This window comes from Telopea speciosissima, chromosome 5 (assembly GCF_018873765.1).
Source record: "Telopea speciosissima isolate NSW1024214 ecotype Mountain lineage chromosome 5, Tspe_v1, whole genome shotgun sequence".
In the NCBI taxonomy this organism is placed as follows: Eukaryota; Viridiplantae; Streptophyta; class Magnoliopsida; order Proteales; family Proteaceae; genus Telopea; species Telopea speciosissima.
This window is the reverse complement of record NC_057920.1, coordinates 4,928,997-4,947,717: the sequence shown is the minus strand read 5'-3', so window position 1 is coordinate 4,947,717 and position 18,721 is coordinate 4,928,997. Positions and strand designations below refer to the sequence as shown.

The window sequence follows — 18,721 nt, the reverse complement described above, 5'->3', positions numbered from 1 at the left end:
AACACCACTTGGCCGACCTGGAAGAAGCCTTTGGCGTATTGAGGAAGAACCAAATGAAGCTGAACCCCGCCAAGTGTGCATTCGGCGTGACCTCGGGAAAGTTCCTCGGCTTCATGGTCTCTGTCAGAGGCATCGAAGCCAATCCGGCAAAAATCAGGGCCATCCAAGAGATGAGCCCTCCAAGGACGATCCGAGAAGTACAGAGGCTAAACGGACGAGTGGCGACGTTGGCACGATTCATGTCGAGATCGGGCGACAAGTGCCTACCGTTCTTTAAGGCCCTTAAGAATATCCGGAACCCAAAGGACTTTATATGGTCGGACGAATGCCAGGAAGCTTTTGAAGAGCTGAAGAAATATTTGGAGAACCCGCCTCTTCTCAGCCGACCCGAGCCAAAAGAGGAGCTTCAAGTTTATTTGGCCGCTACCCCTGTAGCGGTCAGCGCGGTGTTGATTAGGGAAGAAAGTCGAACTCAAAGACCAATATATTACATCAGCCACGTTCTTGTCGATGCCGAGACAAGATACTCCAGGTTCGAGAAAATAGCATTCGCTCGTTACGGTCGCAAGGAAACTAAGGTCGTACTTCCAAGCTCATCCGATCGCGGTACTGACTGACCAGCCACTCAAGAAGATATTGCACAAACCCGACGTTTCGGGAAGGTTGATCACTTGGGCGGTTGAGCTGAGTGAATACGATATAAGCTATCGTCCGAGGACGACGATAAAAGAACAAGCCCTTGCCGACTTCATCGCCGAATGCACAGGGCCCGACCTTGAGGTCGGAGAAGAAAAGACAGTAGAAGAGGTCGGGACTACGGCCGACCCGACTTGGACCATGAATGTCGACGGCTCAAGCAACTCCGGAGGAAGCGGGGCCGGCCTAATACTGATCAGCCCCGAAGGGTTTCTGATCCAATATGCCCTGAGGTTCAAGTTTCCCGCCTCGAACAACGAGGCTGAATATGAAGCCCTCCTAGCTGGACTTCGAGTCAGCAAAGCAATGGGCATAAAGCGGTTGAAGGTGCGAGGAGACTCCCAACTCGTGGTCAACCAGGTCAATGGAGACTATGAGGTGAAAGACGAAAGGATGATAGCTTACCTGAGCCGAGCCCGATATCTGATCGCCGAACTCGAGCACTTTGAGATGACTCGAATACCAAGAAAAGAGAATGCCGCGGCTGACTCCTTGTCCAGGTTGGCCGAGGCTGATCTCCAATATCTGAGCCGATCAGTATACATAGAAATCTTGGAGAAGCCCTCCTTATTTTTGCTCATACTATACCATAAATTTTATCATGTGTGATAAATCATGCACCCGATAACGATTGAGCCTGGGTTCAGAGGCAAGCGTGTGTCACCTCTGTTGAAAACGATTACTTTTCATTCTGCAGACACAGGTTTGACTAACCTTGCTCATTCTGCTGAGCACACCATAACATAGGGCTGCAACATTTCATTCTGTTGTGGGTTTCTGAACTTGACTAGAATGAACCTACATAACCTGAACCTCCCACCCAGACTGTAAATGGCGAAGGATGGGCCAAGAATAAAAGTGCAATGGGCCAAGGCAAAGACTTGGCAGAGAAAACCAAACGAGAGTAAGTAGTAAAATGGAACAAAAGAGTACAGATATGGGCTATAAATTCTATATGCCCTCGACAAACAAGTATGACACAACTAAACTCCAATCCAACCCCCCCCCCCTTACTAAATGCAATTCAAACTCAGCCCTTAATTGATTAAGTCCATTTCAAATTCAGTCAATCAGAAGCACAATGCGATAGCTTACCAATTTAACCCACCTCAATGTCATCTTTATAATGCCCCAAGTTAGATTTGAATACAAAAGAGACCATCTAAAGAGTATCATGATCATGATCTCATATGAGTGTAAAAAATCTGGGGGAAAAAAATTCACACAAGGGGAAAAATTAGCAATGACACGAAGTACAGAACAAAAATGACATGAGCATCATCATATCATTACAAGAACGCACATAGTCCCTAACTTTTCATGGTGACAGCCATGTGTACAATGTGTCCCAAACTTGAGGCATGGCAAACCTCAAACACCTTCTAAAAGATGTATCTAAATTTGAATGCAAATGGAAAAGCCAAATGAATAAACAAACATCAATGAAATGTTGTAGAGGCCCATAAAGTCCGAGATGGCCAATCAGATTATCCTATAGTACATCAAATCATATCTCCACCCAATAAATGGAACCATCATTGGGTTCCATTAAGTCTCCTCTAAAAAAAGCCAAACTGACCAGGGCCATCCATTTAGTACATTCTTTTTCCATCAGAAAGAAGTGTTGTAAAACCCATAACACTCTTGCCCAAATGAATGTAAAAAAAAGGATACTGACCCTCCAGTGGTAGTACTCTCCTCCTTGTAGACCATACCAGGACTCCCAATCTCAAATTAATTTTTTGTCATTACTTGAAAGTCGAAGTCAAAAAGGATGCAGATTTTTAATTTGTGCATCCTTACTTGACCATAGGCTCCACTCTAGTTGTGGTGTTCAGTTGGAACTTAGAACCCAACACAGTCTGAGTTTCATGGTCTGTATGAATTATACTGATAGAGTGTAATTTGTGGTCCTAACAGTAGCCTACACATAAGCAGCAACTTATATTTAATTAACAATGTTAATCTAATGGTCAGTTATGAAGTCAACAACTGGATCTAGATAACTACAAGCTTGCATGCCCTACTAAAGAATGCTCCAATCAAAACAATGTTAATCATCTTAGGTGCTCCTAATAAGGAAAACCAATACTTACATGGCTGATCCCTGAGGGAGCATCCAAGCAAAGAAGCATCTTAGGAACAGCCCATTAATATCCTCTCCAATCGCTTCAAATTGCCGGTCTTCATGTCTACCCAAAATGTGGATGTCACATCAGACACCCAAGGGAATCCTCCAAGATGGAGAGCTTGGTTAATGAGGGACCAAGAAAATGACTGTCACATTTGCATATTATAGGGGTGATATAATTCAGACTTCAAACGTCACCTTGAAGCCCTCTGGAATCTGGATAGTATTATAGCATACAAATCAAAATGTGAGTCAATCACTTAAGCTGATATGTTCATAACCCAAGAGCACTTGTTGATGCCTTAGCCTAGAGAACATATAGCATACATGATGTACATTTTCCACAATTTATACTTGTCCTCGAAGCAGTCTAAAAATTTCTTGTGTAAATTTAAGGTCAAAAATATAAGCTCATTGGCAAAGTGGTAAATGAATAACAGCGTATCAACCAAAAATAGTAAACTATCCTACAAAGGTCTAAGTAGAATATAATTTACCAAAATAAAATCAAGGCTGCAGACAAATTTATCTTCAGAATGCGGATGATAAGCAAAAGCTTCTCCACCACAGCTTTCTCAGCCTCAGCTGTTAAACGGTCCCCATCCATATACCTGGCAGTACGTAAATTTGTCAAACAGGAAGGAGGTCGTTTCAAAGGTTCATGAAAATTAGTATAATCTACTCTCATAGATCAATAAGGAAAAGATGGGGGGGGGGGAGGGGGAAACAGAAATAGTAGTACTCTTTTTTTTTCTTTTTTTTTTTCCTTCTTCAAAAATAAGGAGCTAATATTACAGCCAGATTCTTTTCAGGGGCAGCAGAAAAAGAGGTAACCACAACAAGAACAGGATATATGAAGCAAATGTTCCTCACAGAGTGCTATTCAGCACTCCCTACCAAGCTCCTTGCAGATACATGCTAGTATATAGCCACAGTTTTGATTGATTAAGCCAGTTAATGCAAAAGGTTTAATGACCTGCCTTCTGAGGGATAACTCCAAAATTCTATTGTTGGGTTGCATACTTGAAGGTAGCTGTCAATGAAGTTCTCGATAAGCACAAATGTACAGAAGTCACACACATGGTGTCCAATGCTTTGACAGTATGTCAAGGGCTGTAAAGCCATTATTTCTCAGTTGAATGAAACATATTTGCAGCAAAAAGCTCTCAGGCATGTGGATTCCTAGAGCTCTTCTATTCTTCTTCTCTTACCTTTTTCCTTGTAGCCTGTGTTTGAGTAAGCCTTATAGGAGCAGAGAAAGACAAAAGGGCCAAAAAAACAAAAAGGGAACAAAAGTAGATCAAATTATTCAGAAAATTGAAAAAACAAATAGTTGCAATGAACAAACCCTTACGAAAATGAATAAATTAACTCATTTGCTTGTTATCAACAAGCAATTCCTATATCCCACCCACCCATAAAATAATTTTAAAAAAAAAAAAACACCACCCAAAAGGGAAAAAAAATTGTATGGTTCGATAACAACACTGATTCTCCCTCTTGTTAGATTTTTCCTTCATAAAAAGTAGTAGAGGAAAGCAAAAAGAACATCATTTCTCATTCAACTTGCCTATCATTAACCTCGACAATCATGCAACGATGATAAATATTACTCTGTTGCCCCCTCTTCTCTGAACCACTTGTGCAGCCACCTGTGAATGTTCCCACCCACTTTTTCTTTTGTAAAGATTTCCTCAGGTAATAATTTCCTGCCAAACTTCCGGACATTCAGTTAGAATCATACCTCATGCTTTTTTTGTTTTATCCATAACCACTGCTTTTTACAGGACACCAGCAATGGAATCGCCATTGACATTGCAAAGTAGGATAGAAGTCATCCATAACCATGACTGAGAGATGACAAAAAGGAAGGAAAGGGGAAGAAAAAGGGAATAGAGAAAATAAACAAAGAAAAGTAGAAAAATGGATTTTTTTATTTTTATTTTATGTGTTTCGACTGAGATTTGCAAGAGTGAATGGAGTTTCTAGCATGGATCCGCTCCCAATTCCTATTCAAGGATGAGTTAAGGGTGAGGGGGACAAGCTTCATAGAAAAGCTACTGAAATGCAAATATTTGATCATAAACCCAGAGAGAGAGAGAGGAACGGAATTAATTTTACAACGGTCATGTGAAATAGAATGCCTGCCAACAAGTGATGGTTAGAGACTTTTCCCATTCACATTCACATCCCTTGATTTTCTTTTACAATTTTTGGTGCAGAATGGGCGAGAGACTTCTTTGCAGTGTTGGGTTTCTCCAAAGTGTAATTTTTTTCTGTGTCACAATTTTTCCAATTCTTGTATTTCAAAAAATTAAGGAAACAGTAACAAAGTCTAGTGCTAGTCTACCACTTCACTTGGAAAAACACTTCTGCAAAAGAAACAACATTAAGTCGGGGGGAAATGGCTTCTGGTAATACCACATATTTCTTCGATGCGGATGGAAGATTTGATCAATCTGATCCTTTTTCTTAATTGGAACCAAAGCAGAATTTCATTATTATAGCAAAAAAAGGAAGCTTTTGCAAACATAGAATATGCTCACCAGAAAAATACAAATATATAGGACCTAGAAAGCATATCTGATCTGCCAAATTCAATCCAGAATATTATACCAATTCCACCTAAGCTCCTGGCCGCTAACTCCTCCAAACTCTCGTGAAGCATTTCTCCAATCAGCCAAAAAAACACTAAAATTCATATACAGCCTTGCCTTAAGATATTCCTTCAAAACTGAGGTATGACATGGACAAATCCACTTGCTTAAAAGGGAGCGGCAAGGTGCATAAACTTCACAAGCATAGAATCTTTAAACATAAACATTCACACAAGGGGGAAAATTAGAAATAACAGAAGTACAGAACAAAAATGATGAGAATCGTCATCATAACAAGAACTACTTCAGATTTATAAAGCACATAGTCCCAACATTTCATAGTGATAGCCACGTGCATGTACAATGCCGTCTCAAACTTGAGGTATGGTAAACCTCAAGCACCTTCTAAAAAATGTGTCAAAATTTGAATGCAAATGGAAGAGCAGAATGAATAAACAAACATCAATGAAATGTTGCATAGGCCCATGAAGGCTGAGATGGGCAATCAGATTGTCCTATAGTACATGGAATCACATTGACTCAATAAGTGGAACCATACCCACTCTTGCCCAGATGAATGTGCAAACTTCGGAAGTGACCCTCCAGTGGTGGTACTTTCCCCCTTGTATAGCATACCAGGACTCCTAATCAGAAACTAATTCTCTGTCATTACTTGAAAGTCAAAATGTCATTACTTGAAAGTCAAAATCAACAAGAATGAACATAAGCTCCATTCCAGTAGAGGTGTTCGGTTGGAACTTGGAACCCAACAAACATATAATCCAACACAGTTTGAGTTTCATGGTCTATATGAATTATACTGATAGAGTGGAATGAATTTGTGGTCCTAACAGTAGTCTACACTAAGCAGCAACTCATAATTAATTAACAATGGTAATCTAATATAGTCATGAAGTCAAAACTGAATCTAGATAACTATAAGAATGCTCCAATCAAAACAATGTTAATCAATCCCAGGTGCCTCTAATAGGGATAACCATATGGCTGATCCCTTAGGAAGCATCTTCGGAACAGCCTATTAACATCCTCTCCAATCACTTCAAAGTTCCGGTCTACCCAACAACTGGATGTTGCATCAAAGAAACCCAAGGGAACCCTTCAAGATGAAGAGCTTGGTTAATGAAGGACTAAGAAGATGATTGTCGCATTTGCATATTATAGGGGTGATATAATTCGGACTCCAAACTTCACCTTGAAGACCTCTGATTCAGATAGTACTATAGCAAAGAAACAAAACGTAAGTGAGTCAATCACTTAAGCTGACATGTTCATAACCCTAGAGCACTAGTTGATGCACTTAACCTTGAGAAGATATAGCATAGATGATGTACTTTTTCCATAATTTATAGTTTACCTTGAAGCAGTCTAAAAATTTCTTATGCAAGGTCACAAATAAAGTTCTCACTAACAAAGTGGTAAATGAGTAAACAACAATTCAACCAAAAACAGAAAGCATTCCTACAAAGGTCTAAGTAGAATATAATTTACCACAATAGTATTAAGGCTGCAGCCAAAATTATCTTCATAATGTGGATGATAAGCAAGAAGATTCTCCATCACAGCTTTCTCATCCTCAGCTGTTAAAAAGCCCCCATCCATATACCAGGCAGTAAGTAAATTCGTCAAACAGGAAGGAGGTCATTTGAAAGGTTCATGAAAACTAGTATAATCTACTCTCAAAGAGGAATAAGTAAAAGATGAGGGAAAAACATAAATAGTAATTTCTCTCTGCTTTCTTCTTCTGTTTATGTGACTGTGAAGACGAGAAGAAGGAGAACCAAAATGACCTAACCTGTTGTCACGGTGTGTCACCCAGCTGGCCAGGTTGAGTGAGACTGCATCTTCAACGGTTGAGATTGAAAATTGGTGAACCAATGATTAGGATTAAGAGAAGTGAGACTAAGGAGCGCAATCCCAATGGCAATTCAGATCGTCTACCATGCAGTTGCCCGTAACGGCCTGTGTGGCATAGACTGGGTTGCGCGCTCAATGACCGCCTTACCCTGATCGAGCAAGACGTTTGAGCAGGTGTAAGAGGGTCTTTATGCGCACGACTCAGTCTGCAGCTCTGCACCACTCAGGCCACTACGGGCAGCGTGCCGTAGAGGATCTAGATTCTCCAAATGGCGCGTCAAGGTCAAGAATCAAGATATACTTTCTGATTTTGGATAAGTTCTCTCAAAAGGAAATATTAAATAGTCCCTTGAAATCCCCTCGTTCAGTTCAGACGAGACAAGAGGAAAGCAAGGACAGGGGAAGAAGAGAGAAGAGGTTGGGTACTGTTTCAGCAGTAAATAAAAGAGAAAGGAGGACGAAATAGGAAAATAATCTTATTAGATTAGAGATGAATTGCAGAAGTAGTCTCCGTCTTCCCGGTGCTGCCGAGATTTACGATTATTAGGATCACTGCTGCTCCGATATCTGTGGGAGGTGGGCTAGTTGGCTTCGACTGCCCGAATTCCATAGGCGTCAAACCGCCGCAACAGCAACCTTACCCATCATCGCATCCAGAGCAAATCCACAGCTCTGATCACTACGATGACAGGCGGCGTTGATGCCGATGCCGATCTCCTCCCCATCGCTAACATCTCCGATCTCCCCGACGAGTGCCTGGCCTTCATCTTCAAATCCCTGGACTCCCTCGACCGCGATAGTTGCTCTCTTGTCTGCCGCCGATGGCTCCGGGTCGAGGGTCAGAGTCGACATCGCCTTTCCCTCAAGTTCCAATGGCCCGTGACCGATCTTCTCCCCTCCATCCCTTCTTTATTCACGCGCTTCGATGCTATCACCACACTCTTCCTCAAATGCGGCCCGGATCCCGAATCCGTACTCATAGGCGACGACGCTCTTATCCTCATCTCTCTATACTGCAGTACCCTTACTCGCCTCAAGCTTCATGCTTGCAACAATTTGACAGATGTCGGTATGGCCGCTTTTGCCGTCAACTGCAAGGGTTTAAAGGAGCTCAATTGTGATTCCTGCAACTTTGGTGCCAAGGGCATAAACGCTGTCCTAGATCACTGTTCCTCCCTGGAAGAGCTCTCTCTCAAGCGTATTAGCGGCTTTACTGACAGTTCCGCGGCCATTCCTATTGGACCAGGTGTAGCTGCGAACTCCCTTAAGAAAATCTGCATCAAGAAGCTCCACAACGGCCAGTGCTTCGGACCCCTGATTATTGGTTCCAAGAATCTCAGAACCTTGGAGATCTCCCTCTGCTATGGAGATTATTGGGATAAGCTCCTCGAAGACATAGTGGAACGAGTCACTGGACTGGTTGAGGTGTATCTGAAGATATGGTTTAGCGATGTCGGTCTCGCTGCTATCTCCAATTGCTCGAATCTGGAGATCTTGCACTTTGTTGAGACTCCCGTGTGCACGAATGTAGGGCTTGTGTCCATCGGTAAACACTGCAAGCGCCTAAGGGAACTCCACATTTATGGATGGAAGGCCAATAGAATAGGTGACGAGGGCCTTGCTGCCATTGCCAAAGGGTGCCCTAACCTTGAGGAGTTGGTTCTCTTTGGTATCAATCCTACTTTTTTTAGTATGAGCCCGCTCGCTGCCAATTGCAAGAATCTCAAGCGCTTAGCACTGTGTTGGAGTGACACGTTTGGTGACGCCGAGATTTCATGCATTGCTGCTAAATGTATGGCATTGAAGTATCTCTTTATCATGGAGTGCCGTGTCACCGATTATGTTATGGAAGCGCTTCCCGGTCGCTGCCTTAATCTGATCAAGGTGAGGGCTAGGGGTTGCAGGGGAATAACTTGTGATGGTATGGTTACGGGGGTAGATTGGGGTCCATGGGATATCATTGTAGATGATGGAGAAGGCGAACCCTTTTGGGACGATATCAGGCGAGATTTCAAAGATGAATCACTTTTTGAGTCTGTGACTGATACTACACCACCACCTGATGATCCAATGGAGTATGAGATAATTATTCATGCTTAGAACAAACAATCATCCGAAATGCTGGCCTTGGGTTGTTTTTCCCTTTTTATTGCAAATTTTCAGATACTTTACAGTGTTACTTAAAAGTGTAGACATTGCTGTTCAGGATTATCAGCTTATGTACTTAGCCTATCAGTTATTGTCCAGGGCTACTATTAGATCACATATCAGGGAATCTCTGTTACTATTGATGTAATGTAGAATGCTTTAGCCTAAGGTATCATAAAAATAAATATAAACACTTGGAACCATGATGATGATAATGGCTGATGAATTTTGTTTATCTATCATGTATGTTGGATAGATTAATTAATGTTGCTCATAATAGTATAATATCTGAGGAACACTTCCATACTAATATTATTTCAGTGTAGAAAAAAAAAATTTGCTAATGACAATTTTCTTAAGGGGATTAAGGGAATGGAATCCCCATGCCCTACCAATGGGGGAACCACACAGAACAATCCTACACTTGAATGTGTGACCCAATCTAGAGGATTTATACAATGGAACCAAGTAATACAAGTCTGATATATAACCATCCTGGGTTAGTGAAAACCATTATCCACTGCCAGTTTGAAATGTTCTTGAATGAAACTTCTACATGAGCTGGGTGATGGTCCCAAATGTATGATCTTAAGACACTTTTGGTATGAGAAGTCTATCCATCCACCATCTGTTCATACAACAAACAAGCACTTTGAGCTTCTGAACTGTGGATGCCTGTCAACCTTCCAAAAAGAAAAAATAAGACTATCAATTTCTTAAAACCCAACATGGAAACAACTGAAACACATGTTTGCTCATATTATAGCATAAGTTCTATCATTTTTAATAGATCATTCACCCAGTAAAGATTGAGCCAGGATCTCAGCGGCAAGCATGTCACCTCTGTTGAAAACAATTACTAACCATTCTGCTGACACGGATTTGAGTAACCTTGCTCGTTCTGCTGAACCCACCAAAACATAAAACTGCAACATTTTGGTCTGTTGTGGGTTTTACCTAATCTGAAACTGACTGGAATGAACTTACATAACCTGAACCCCAACCCAGACTGTAAATGGTGTGGGATGGGGACAAGAGTGAAATTGCAATGGGCAAGGGCAAGGGCAAAGACTTAATAGAGAAAACCAAATCAAAAAATTTGTAAAATGGAGCAGATTTTTAGTTTGTTCATGCTTACGTGACCATACACTCCAGTCCAGTAGTGGTGTTCAGTTGAAACTTGGAACCCAACATACACATAATCCAACACAGTTTATATAAATTCTACTGACAGTGTGGTAATTCTGAAAACAGCCTCTTTGCGAAAGCAGGGGTAAGGCTGCGTACATTATGACCCCGCAGTGGTGGGAGCCTTGTGCACTGGGTACGCCCTTTTTTTTTTATTTGACAGTGGTAATTGTGGTCCTAACTGTGGCCTGCACATAAGTTCAACCCATAATTAATTAACAATGGTAGTCTAATAGTCAGTTATAAAGTCAACAACTGGATCTAGATAACTAACAAGCATGCATGCCCAATTAAAGAATGCTCCAATCAAAACAATGTTGAATCTTCACAAGTGCCCCTTATAGGGAAAACCAATACATATATGGTCGAACCCTGAGGGAGCATCCAAGCACAGAAGCATCTTAGGAACAGCCTATTAACATCCTCTCCAATCGCTTCAAAGTGCCGGTCTTCATGTCTACCTAAAATCCGGATGTTGCATCAGAAACCCAAGGGAATCCTCCAAGATGAAGAGCTTGGTTAATGATGGACCAAGAAGATGATTGTCGCATTTGCATATTATAGGGGTGATATAATTCGGACTTCAAACTTCACCTTGAAGCCCTCTGATTCAGATAGCATTATAGCAAAGAAACCAAAATGTAAGTGAGTCAAATCACTTAAGCTAACATGTTCATAACCCAAGAGCACTTCTTGATGCACTTATCCTTGATAAGGTATAGCATAGATGATGTACAATTTCCACAATTTATACTTGACCTCGAAGCAGTCCAAAAATTTCTTGTGTAAGGTTCTCATGTAAGGTCACAAATATAAGTACTCACTAGCAAAGTGGTAAATGAATAACAGAAATTCAACCAAAAATAGTAAACAATTCTACAAAGGTCTAAGTACAATATAATTTAGCACAATAGAATCAAGGCTGTAGAAAATTTACCTTCAAAATGCGGATGATAAGCAAAAAGCTTATCCACCACAGCTTTTTCATCCTCAGACGGTCCTATCCATATACCTGGCAGTACGTAAATTTGTCAAACAGGAAGGAGATCATTTGAAAAGTTCATGAAATAGTAACTCTCTTTTTTTTCCCTTCTACAGAAATAAGGAGCTAATATTACAGCCAGCCCCTTTTCAGGGGCAGCAGAAAAAGAGGAAGAGACCTCAACAATAACAGGATATATGAAGCAAATTCCTCACAGAGTGCTATTCAGCACTCCCTGCCAAGCTCCTCACAGATACATGCAAGTATATAACCACTGTTTTCTTTAATTCAGCCACATAATACAAAGAGTTTAATGACCTGCCTTCTGAGGGATAACTCCAGAATTCTATTGTCGGGTTGCATGCTTGGATGTAGCTGTCAATGATGTTCTCGATAAACACAGATGTACAGAAGTCGCACACATGATATACAGTTCTTTGACAGTATGTCAAGAGCCGTAAAGGCCATTATTTCTCAGTTGAATGGAACATATTTGCAGCAAAAGGTTCTCAGCCATGTAGATTCCTTGAGCTCTTCTTATTTTTTTCCTTGTAGCTGATATTTGAGTAAGCCTTACAGGAGCAAAGAAAGACAAAAGGGTAATGCAGACTTGACCTCGAACCAAGGAAGAACCAGTGAGAGATCGATTGCAGCAGGATCAATAAAATAAGTAGAACAAAAATTGAATAACTGAACTTTTTTTTATTTCTCTTTTTCTGTTTACATATGAAAGAAGAACATAAAAGGATATGCAAGGGGAATAGGAGACTCTCTCAGTCCAGGGTCTCTCACCCAAGGCCTCTCACCGTTGCTGAATCGCACAGCCACTGCCTCTCACAGCTCCAAGCCATAGCTCTCTATTTTCTTAAATCTTCAACCGTCCCCTGTATTCAGCTTTGCTCCTTATTTATATAGAAGAATGGATTACAAAATAGAAAGTGTTTGCTAACAAGTAGCTTACAACCAAAATAGTAACTTCCTATAAAATCTAGCTGCCATACATCAAAATAGAAACTTATAAAAATAGTGACAAACTGAAACTAGAAGCTACCTAAGATTCTATTGCAATAAAATAATATATACTTTCTAAAACTGAACCCTATTCTTTTGAATTGCTCCAAAGTTAAAATCTTCTTTAGGGACCATACCCATGCAAAAACACAGAACTCAGAGGGAAGCTTTAATTTTCCAGATGCATGCCCTATCACCAATTTTCTAAATTGCACCAAAACAGAATTTCATAAATAATAGCAAGAAGGAAGCTTTGCAAACATAGAATATGCTCACCAGAAAAATACAAATATATAGGATCTAGAAAGCATATCTGATAAGCCGAATCCAATCCAGAATATGCCACAAATCCACCTATGCTCATGACTGCTAACTCCAAACTCTTGTTTACCAACTCGTACTTCATCTCTTCCCAAGTCCTAGGTTCACAACTTCTAACTCTGGATCTCAAGAAGCAAATTCTTCAGTCAATAGTCTAACAGCTAAAGCAAGAGATTCGTTAGCATTCAACGGAGCATGGTTGGGATTTTTAAAACTCTCCCCTTCCATAGCTCTAATAGCAAATAATACAAACTCAACCTCAGGGAAGAACAGGTGGGAGGTCGATTGCAGCGGGATCAACAAAATAGGGAGAACAAAATTGAATAACTGAATTTTTTTTATTTCTCTTTTCTGATTACATATGAAAGAAGAAAATAAAAATGTATGGAAGAAGAAGGGGATATGTACGAGGGTCTCTCACCGTTGCCACATCCCACAGCCACTGCCTTTCACAGCTTCAAGCCATACCTCTTTATTTTCGTCAATCCTCAACTGTCCCCTGTATTCAGCCTTGCTCCTTATTTATATAGAAGAATGGGTTACAAAATAGGAAGTGTTTGCTAACAAGTAGCTTACAACAAAAATATAAACTTCCTATAAAATTTGGCTGCCATACATCAAAATAGATACTTCTAGGGAACAAAACTATCTAAGATTCTATTGCAATGAATTCCTCAGCTGTTAAACCCCCCACCCCCCAATATATATTCCTTTTAAGAAATAAGAACCTAATATTAAAGCCAGACCCTTTTCTTTTTTTTGGTTGAAAAGCCAGACCCTTTTCAGGGCAGCATAAAAAGAGGAAGAGAACACTTCACATTAAGAAATAAGGACCTAATACCTCTCTCTCTCTCTCTCTATCTTCAGGTTCAGAATGCTTGTATGGTGCTTGAGATTGCGGTCATCAACCTCGGGTTGTCTACCGTTTAGATAATTATTTTATTCCCATTGTTACATGTATTAAACTGTATGTTTTTGATGAATTTTTATTCATCAAAGTTCGTGGGATTTTGAAAACTGTAGTGGTAACAAATTCACAGAATTTTATTGCTATTGGTATACACAGCAAACAAAGAAGAGAGTGAGAGAGAGAGAGAGAGAGAGACAATACCCGTGCTGATCCTAGCCTACGCCCATCTGGACAAAGCACACCAGGATCGAATAATCACCAGCGCCTGATGGTAGTGCCCATCACTGCTCAGCGCCAGTGTGTGAACCACCGACTTATGCATCTCCAACTTTGCAAACAACCTTTGCCTCTGCCTTCCGTAGTTCGGTTACTCTCCCTCGTCGCTCTTGCTCTCCCCCACAACTTGATTCGTCTATCTGTTGACACTATGTAAGCGGTTTTGTCAGCCGATACGACCATGGAGTTGATTACGTCACCATGTGCTTTGACGGACTCCAGGCAGCGAGGGTTCGGGGTGCGGAGAGTGAGGAAGGAGATTAGCCAGTGAAACAGAGAGGGCAGAGAGAGCGAGGAGAAACTGAAGGAAGATACGTGCTCGCAGGAGGAAGGCAGAGAAGAGGGTAATTCGACTGAATGCCTAAAGGGGGAGAGAGAGAGAGGGGATAAAAATGTCAAAACGAGTAAGTGTGTGAGAGAGGGATAGGGAGGGTTACCATACTAGGAAAGTAAGTTATATTAAAAAAAAAAAATCCCAAGTCCCCGTCCTCCTCCCGTTCGGTTCAGACTGCAGAGAGAAGCTCTCCTTTTCTGTGATTTTAGATGACGCTCCATGCCGACGACATCTCCGATCTCCCCGACGAGTGTCTGTCCTACATCTTCAAATCCCTAGGCTCCGTCGACCGTGAAAGTTGCTCTCTTGTCTGCCGTCGTTGGCTCCGCATCGAAGGTCAGAGCCGACATCATCTCTCCCTCGAGGCCGAATCCGATCTCCTCCCCTTCATCCCTTCTCTCTTCACTCGCTTCGATGCCATCACTACACTCGCCCTTAAATGCGGTCCCCCATCCAGATACGTTCTCATCGGCGATGACGCTCTTATCCTCATCTCTCTCCACTGCCGTAGCCTCACTCGCCTCAAACTCCATGCTTGCCGGGAGTTGACCGATATAGGCATGGCCGCTTTCGCCGTCAACTGCAAGGGTTTAAAGGAGTTCTATTGTGATTTCTGCAACTTTGGTGCCAAGGGCATGAACGCTGTTCTCGATAACTCTTCCTCCCTCGAAGAGCTCTCCGTCAAGAATCTTCGCGGTCTTTCTATCAGTTCCGCTGCCATGCCTATTGGACCAGGTGTCGCTGCTTACTCCCTTAAGACCATCTGCATCGACAGGCTCAACGGCCAGTGCTTCGTACCTCTGATTATCGGCTCCAAGAATCTCATGACCTTGAAGATCTTCTGGTGCTCAGGGGATTGGGATAAGCTCCTCGAAACCATACCAGAACAAATCACTGGTCTGGTTGAGGTCCATCTGGAAACATCCCTAAGCGACGTCGGCCTTGCTGCCATCTCTAATTGCTCAAATTTGGAGATCTTGCACATTATTATGGCTCCCAATTGCACGGATGCAGGGCTTGTGTCCATTGCTGACCACTGCAAGCTCCTAAGGAAACTCACCATCTATGAATGGAGGAAGAACAACAAATTACGTGACGAGGGCCTTATTGCCATTGCCAAACGTTGCCCTAACCTTCAAGAATTGGCTCTGATCGATGTCAATCCTACTTGTTTGAGTTTGGGCGTGCTGGCTGCCAATTGCCAGAATCTCCAGCGATTAGCACTCTGCCGGAGTGACACTGTTGGTGACGCTGAGATTTCATGCATTGCTTCTCAATGGATCGCATTAAAGTATCTCTGTATCATGGACTGCCCAACTGTCACCGATCATGGGATGGAAGCGCTTTCTAGTGGCTGCCCTAATCTGGTGAAGGTGAATGTTTGGAATTGCTGGAGAGTAACTCATGAGGGTGTGGTTAGGTTGAAGGCATGTCGGGGTAATTCATTGGCTGTCAATTTCGATGAAATCCACCATCTGTGTCCGTTTAATTTCAAGAGTGAATCACTTTTTGCTTGAATAAACCTGATCCAGTGGTGATCTCTACAGTTGTTGAAGATATAAAAATTCTATAGTTCAGATTCTAAGAGATCACAATTGTATGTATTGCTGATACTCTTGCTAGGAAGGCCACGTCTGTGACGGCCAATTTCCACTCCTTGGCTCTTGGAGCTATGTAACTCCGAGGTCTTTGTTATGTTCATGTACATAGAGCAGTAACAGTAAATGTTTTGCTTCATTTTATTTCTAAATCGGTGATTGATTACTCCTATCAAGAACTTCTGATATCCTTGTTTCAGTATGTATTGGCATGCATTCGAATGTATGTCCCCAAGCATAGATAGAGTTCACCAACATTGATCATCTTGCTTTCAGCTAAATTTAAACATGGAACACCTCAATACTAAAAAAGCCAATGCAAACCAAAAATTTGAATAGAGTTTTACCAACATTGACCATCTTAGAGCAATCCTTAAAGATCTTTATAAAACCGTCAGAATTTGAAGCTTTATTTCCCAAAAATCATTAAACATGTATCCTGCCTACTGCATACTCATGTGATCATGTCATAGTCTCTGTTTCAGTTGGCATTGAAACACCAAAGCTTGTTGTAGACTTTTCCTTCTATTTCTTTAGTTTAGTAGATTCTGTTCAACCCTTCTCAGGTTATGACACACGAACAGTTTTGGTGAAGATTATCACTTTGTAAGTGAACAGGTTGCTACTGGTTGTCTCTGCATTCGGTTTGTTACCAGTCCAGATCAACTACAGTATATCATGACAAAAGGCCTACCTGGTCCACGGTTTTGTACACTTTGGGACAAGCTCACTGTTCGTTCCTGGGTGTATTAAGGATGTGAATCCTAGTAGCACTCAAGCTCAATGCTTGCTGGGAGTTAACCGATGTAAGCATGGCCGCCTTCGCCGTCAACTGCAAGGGATTAAAGGAGTTCTATTGTGATTCCTGCTACTTTGGTGCCATGGGCATGAACGCTGTCCTTGATCACTGTTCCTCCCTCAAAGAGCTCTCCGTCAAGAATCTTCGCGGTGCCAATGCCATTACTATCGGACTAGGGGTCGCAGCGTACTCCCTTAAGAAAATCTGCATCGAGAAGTACCACGGCCAGTGCTTTGGACCCTTGATTATCGGCTCCCAAAAATCTCAGGACCTTGAAGGTCTTCTGGTGTTCTGGGGCTTGGAATAAGCTCCTCGAAGCCATAGTGGAACGAGTCACTGATCTGGTTGAGGTCTATCTGGAGACACCTCTAAGCGATGTCGGCCTTGCTGCCATCTCTAGCTAATTGCTCAAATTTGGAGAACTTGCACCTTCTTATGGATCTCAATTGCACGAATGCGGGGCTTGTGTCCATTGCTGACCACTGTAATATAAGCTCCTAAGAAAACTCCACATCCGTGAATGGAGGAAGGACGACAATTAAGATAGGTGACGAGGACCTTATTGCCATTGCCACACGGTGCCCTAACCTTCAAGAATTGGCTCAGATCAATGTCGATCCTACTTGTTTGAGTTTGAGCGATTAGCACTCTGTGGGAGTGACAAGATTGGTGACGCCGAGATTTCATGCATTGCTGCTGCTAAATGCATCGCATTAAAGTATCTCTCGATCTATCAGCCACTGCCCAGCAGTAACCAATCATGGGATGGAAGCACTTACTGTTTCTGGTGGCTGTCCTAATCTGGTGAAGTTGGATATTTTGAATTGCAGGGGAGTAACTCGTGAGGGTGTGGTTAGGTTGAATGCATGTCGGAGTAGTTCATTGGCTGTCAATTTTGATGGAGTCCACCATACGTGTCCATCCTCTACTGCCGAGCTGCTCGGTAGGTTTGTGCTGTCCAAACATGATGAGACGTGCAATGATCATCTTACCCCTACTCGGATAAGGCGTTTGGGTAGAGATAAGGCAGTCATTGCACGCCTTGCCGTGTCTAGGCAGCACGGTCTTGCCAGGCAGTTCGGTAATAGAGGATCCAAATTGATGAAACACCTGATCCAATGGTAATCTTTGCCCTACCAATGGGGGGAACCATGCAGTTCGTAACTAGTATGCCAAGGAAAAGAGACAATGTGAAAGTGTTTTACACATTTGGCGGTGGGATTTTTCATCCTCTCAAGGGCGGCACTACACTTAAGAATCCAACCGTTAAAACATGGTCAATTCAATCAAATAAAGTTTATATGGTTTGAAAACCTAATTCTTCCACGTGGAAGGGCCAAATGGCCAATTCAATCAAATAAATGGTGACTTTCTCATACTGATATCGTACCGACTCGATATGGTATGTGGTATTTGATATTCGATATGTTATATTTTACATAAATTAATAAAATTATTACATATAATATGAAATATATTATATTTAATATGTTATATTGTATATATAAATTATTATACATATGAAATACTTATAATATATATGCTTATAATTTGGTGCGATACTGGTAATGCAATACGGTTTCGATTTTGGTACCGAATTGACACCCTTAATTCCGCTTGTCTTGTGTCGAGGTACCGCACACGTCCAGGTAATAGTTCTCTTTTCCTTTTTTTTTCAAAGCCATTGTTTAAAAATTTTTGAATTGGAACCGATTTTGGAATTGGTGTGGCTTATCCTAATTCCAGTCATTAGGAAGCTGGCATTTGGAAGCCAGCTGATTCTAAAGTTTTTAGATTTGATTATTGGATTTTTAAATTTGAGAGACTGATTCAAGCCGGTGTTAGATGATAGCAT

General features: G+C 41.6%; 1 protein-coding gene and 1 pseudogene across 1 annotated transcript; both read left to right on the top strand.

Annotated features, from left to right (window-relative positions):
* The first annotated feature begins 3,154 nt into the window (after positions 1 to 3,154).
* Positions 3,155 to 9,399, top strand: LOC122661763 (F-box protein At1g47056-like). Its single transcript, XM_043857267.1, has 3 exons — positions 3,155 to 3,244; positions 3,398 to 3,413; positions 8,030 to 9,399. Exons 1-3 carry the CDS (start codon positions 3,155 to 3,157, stop codon positions 9,397 to 9,399), a joined length of 1,476 nt encoding a protein of 491 aa, XP_043713202.1.
* A 5,630-nt stretch (positions 9,400 to 15,029) lies between these two features.
* LOC122661762 lies at positions 15,030 to 17,991 on the top strand (annotated as a pseudogene).
* The last annotated feature ends 730 nt before the right edge of the window (positions 17,992 to 18,721 follow it).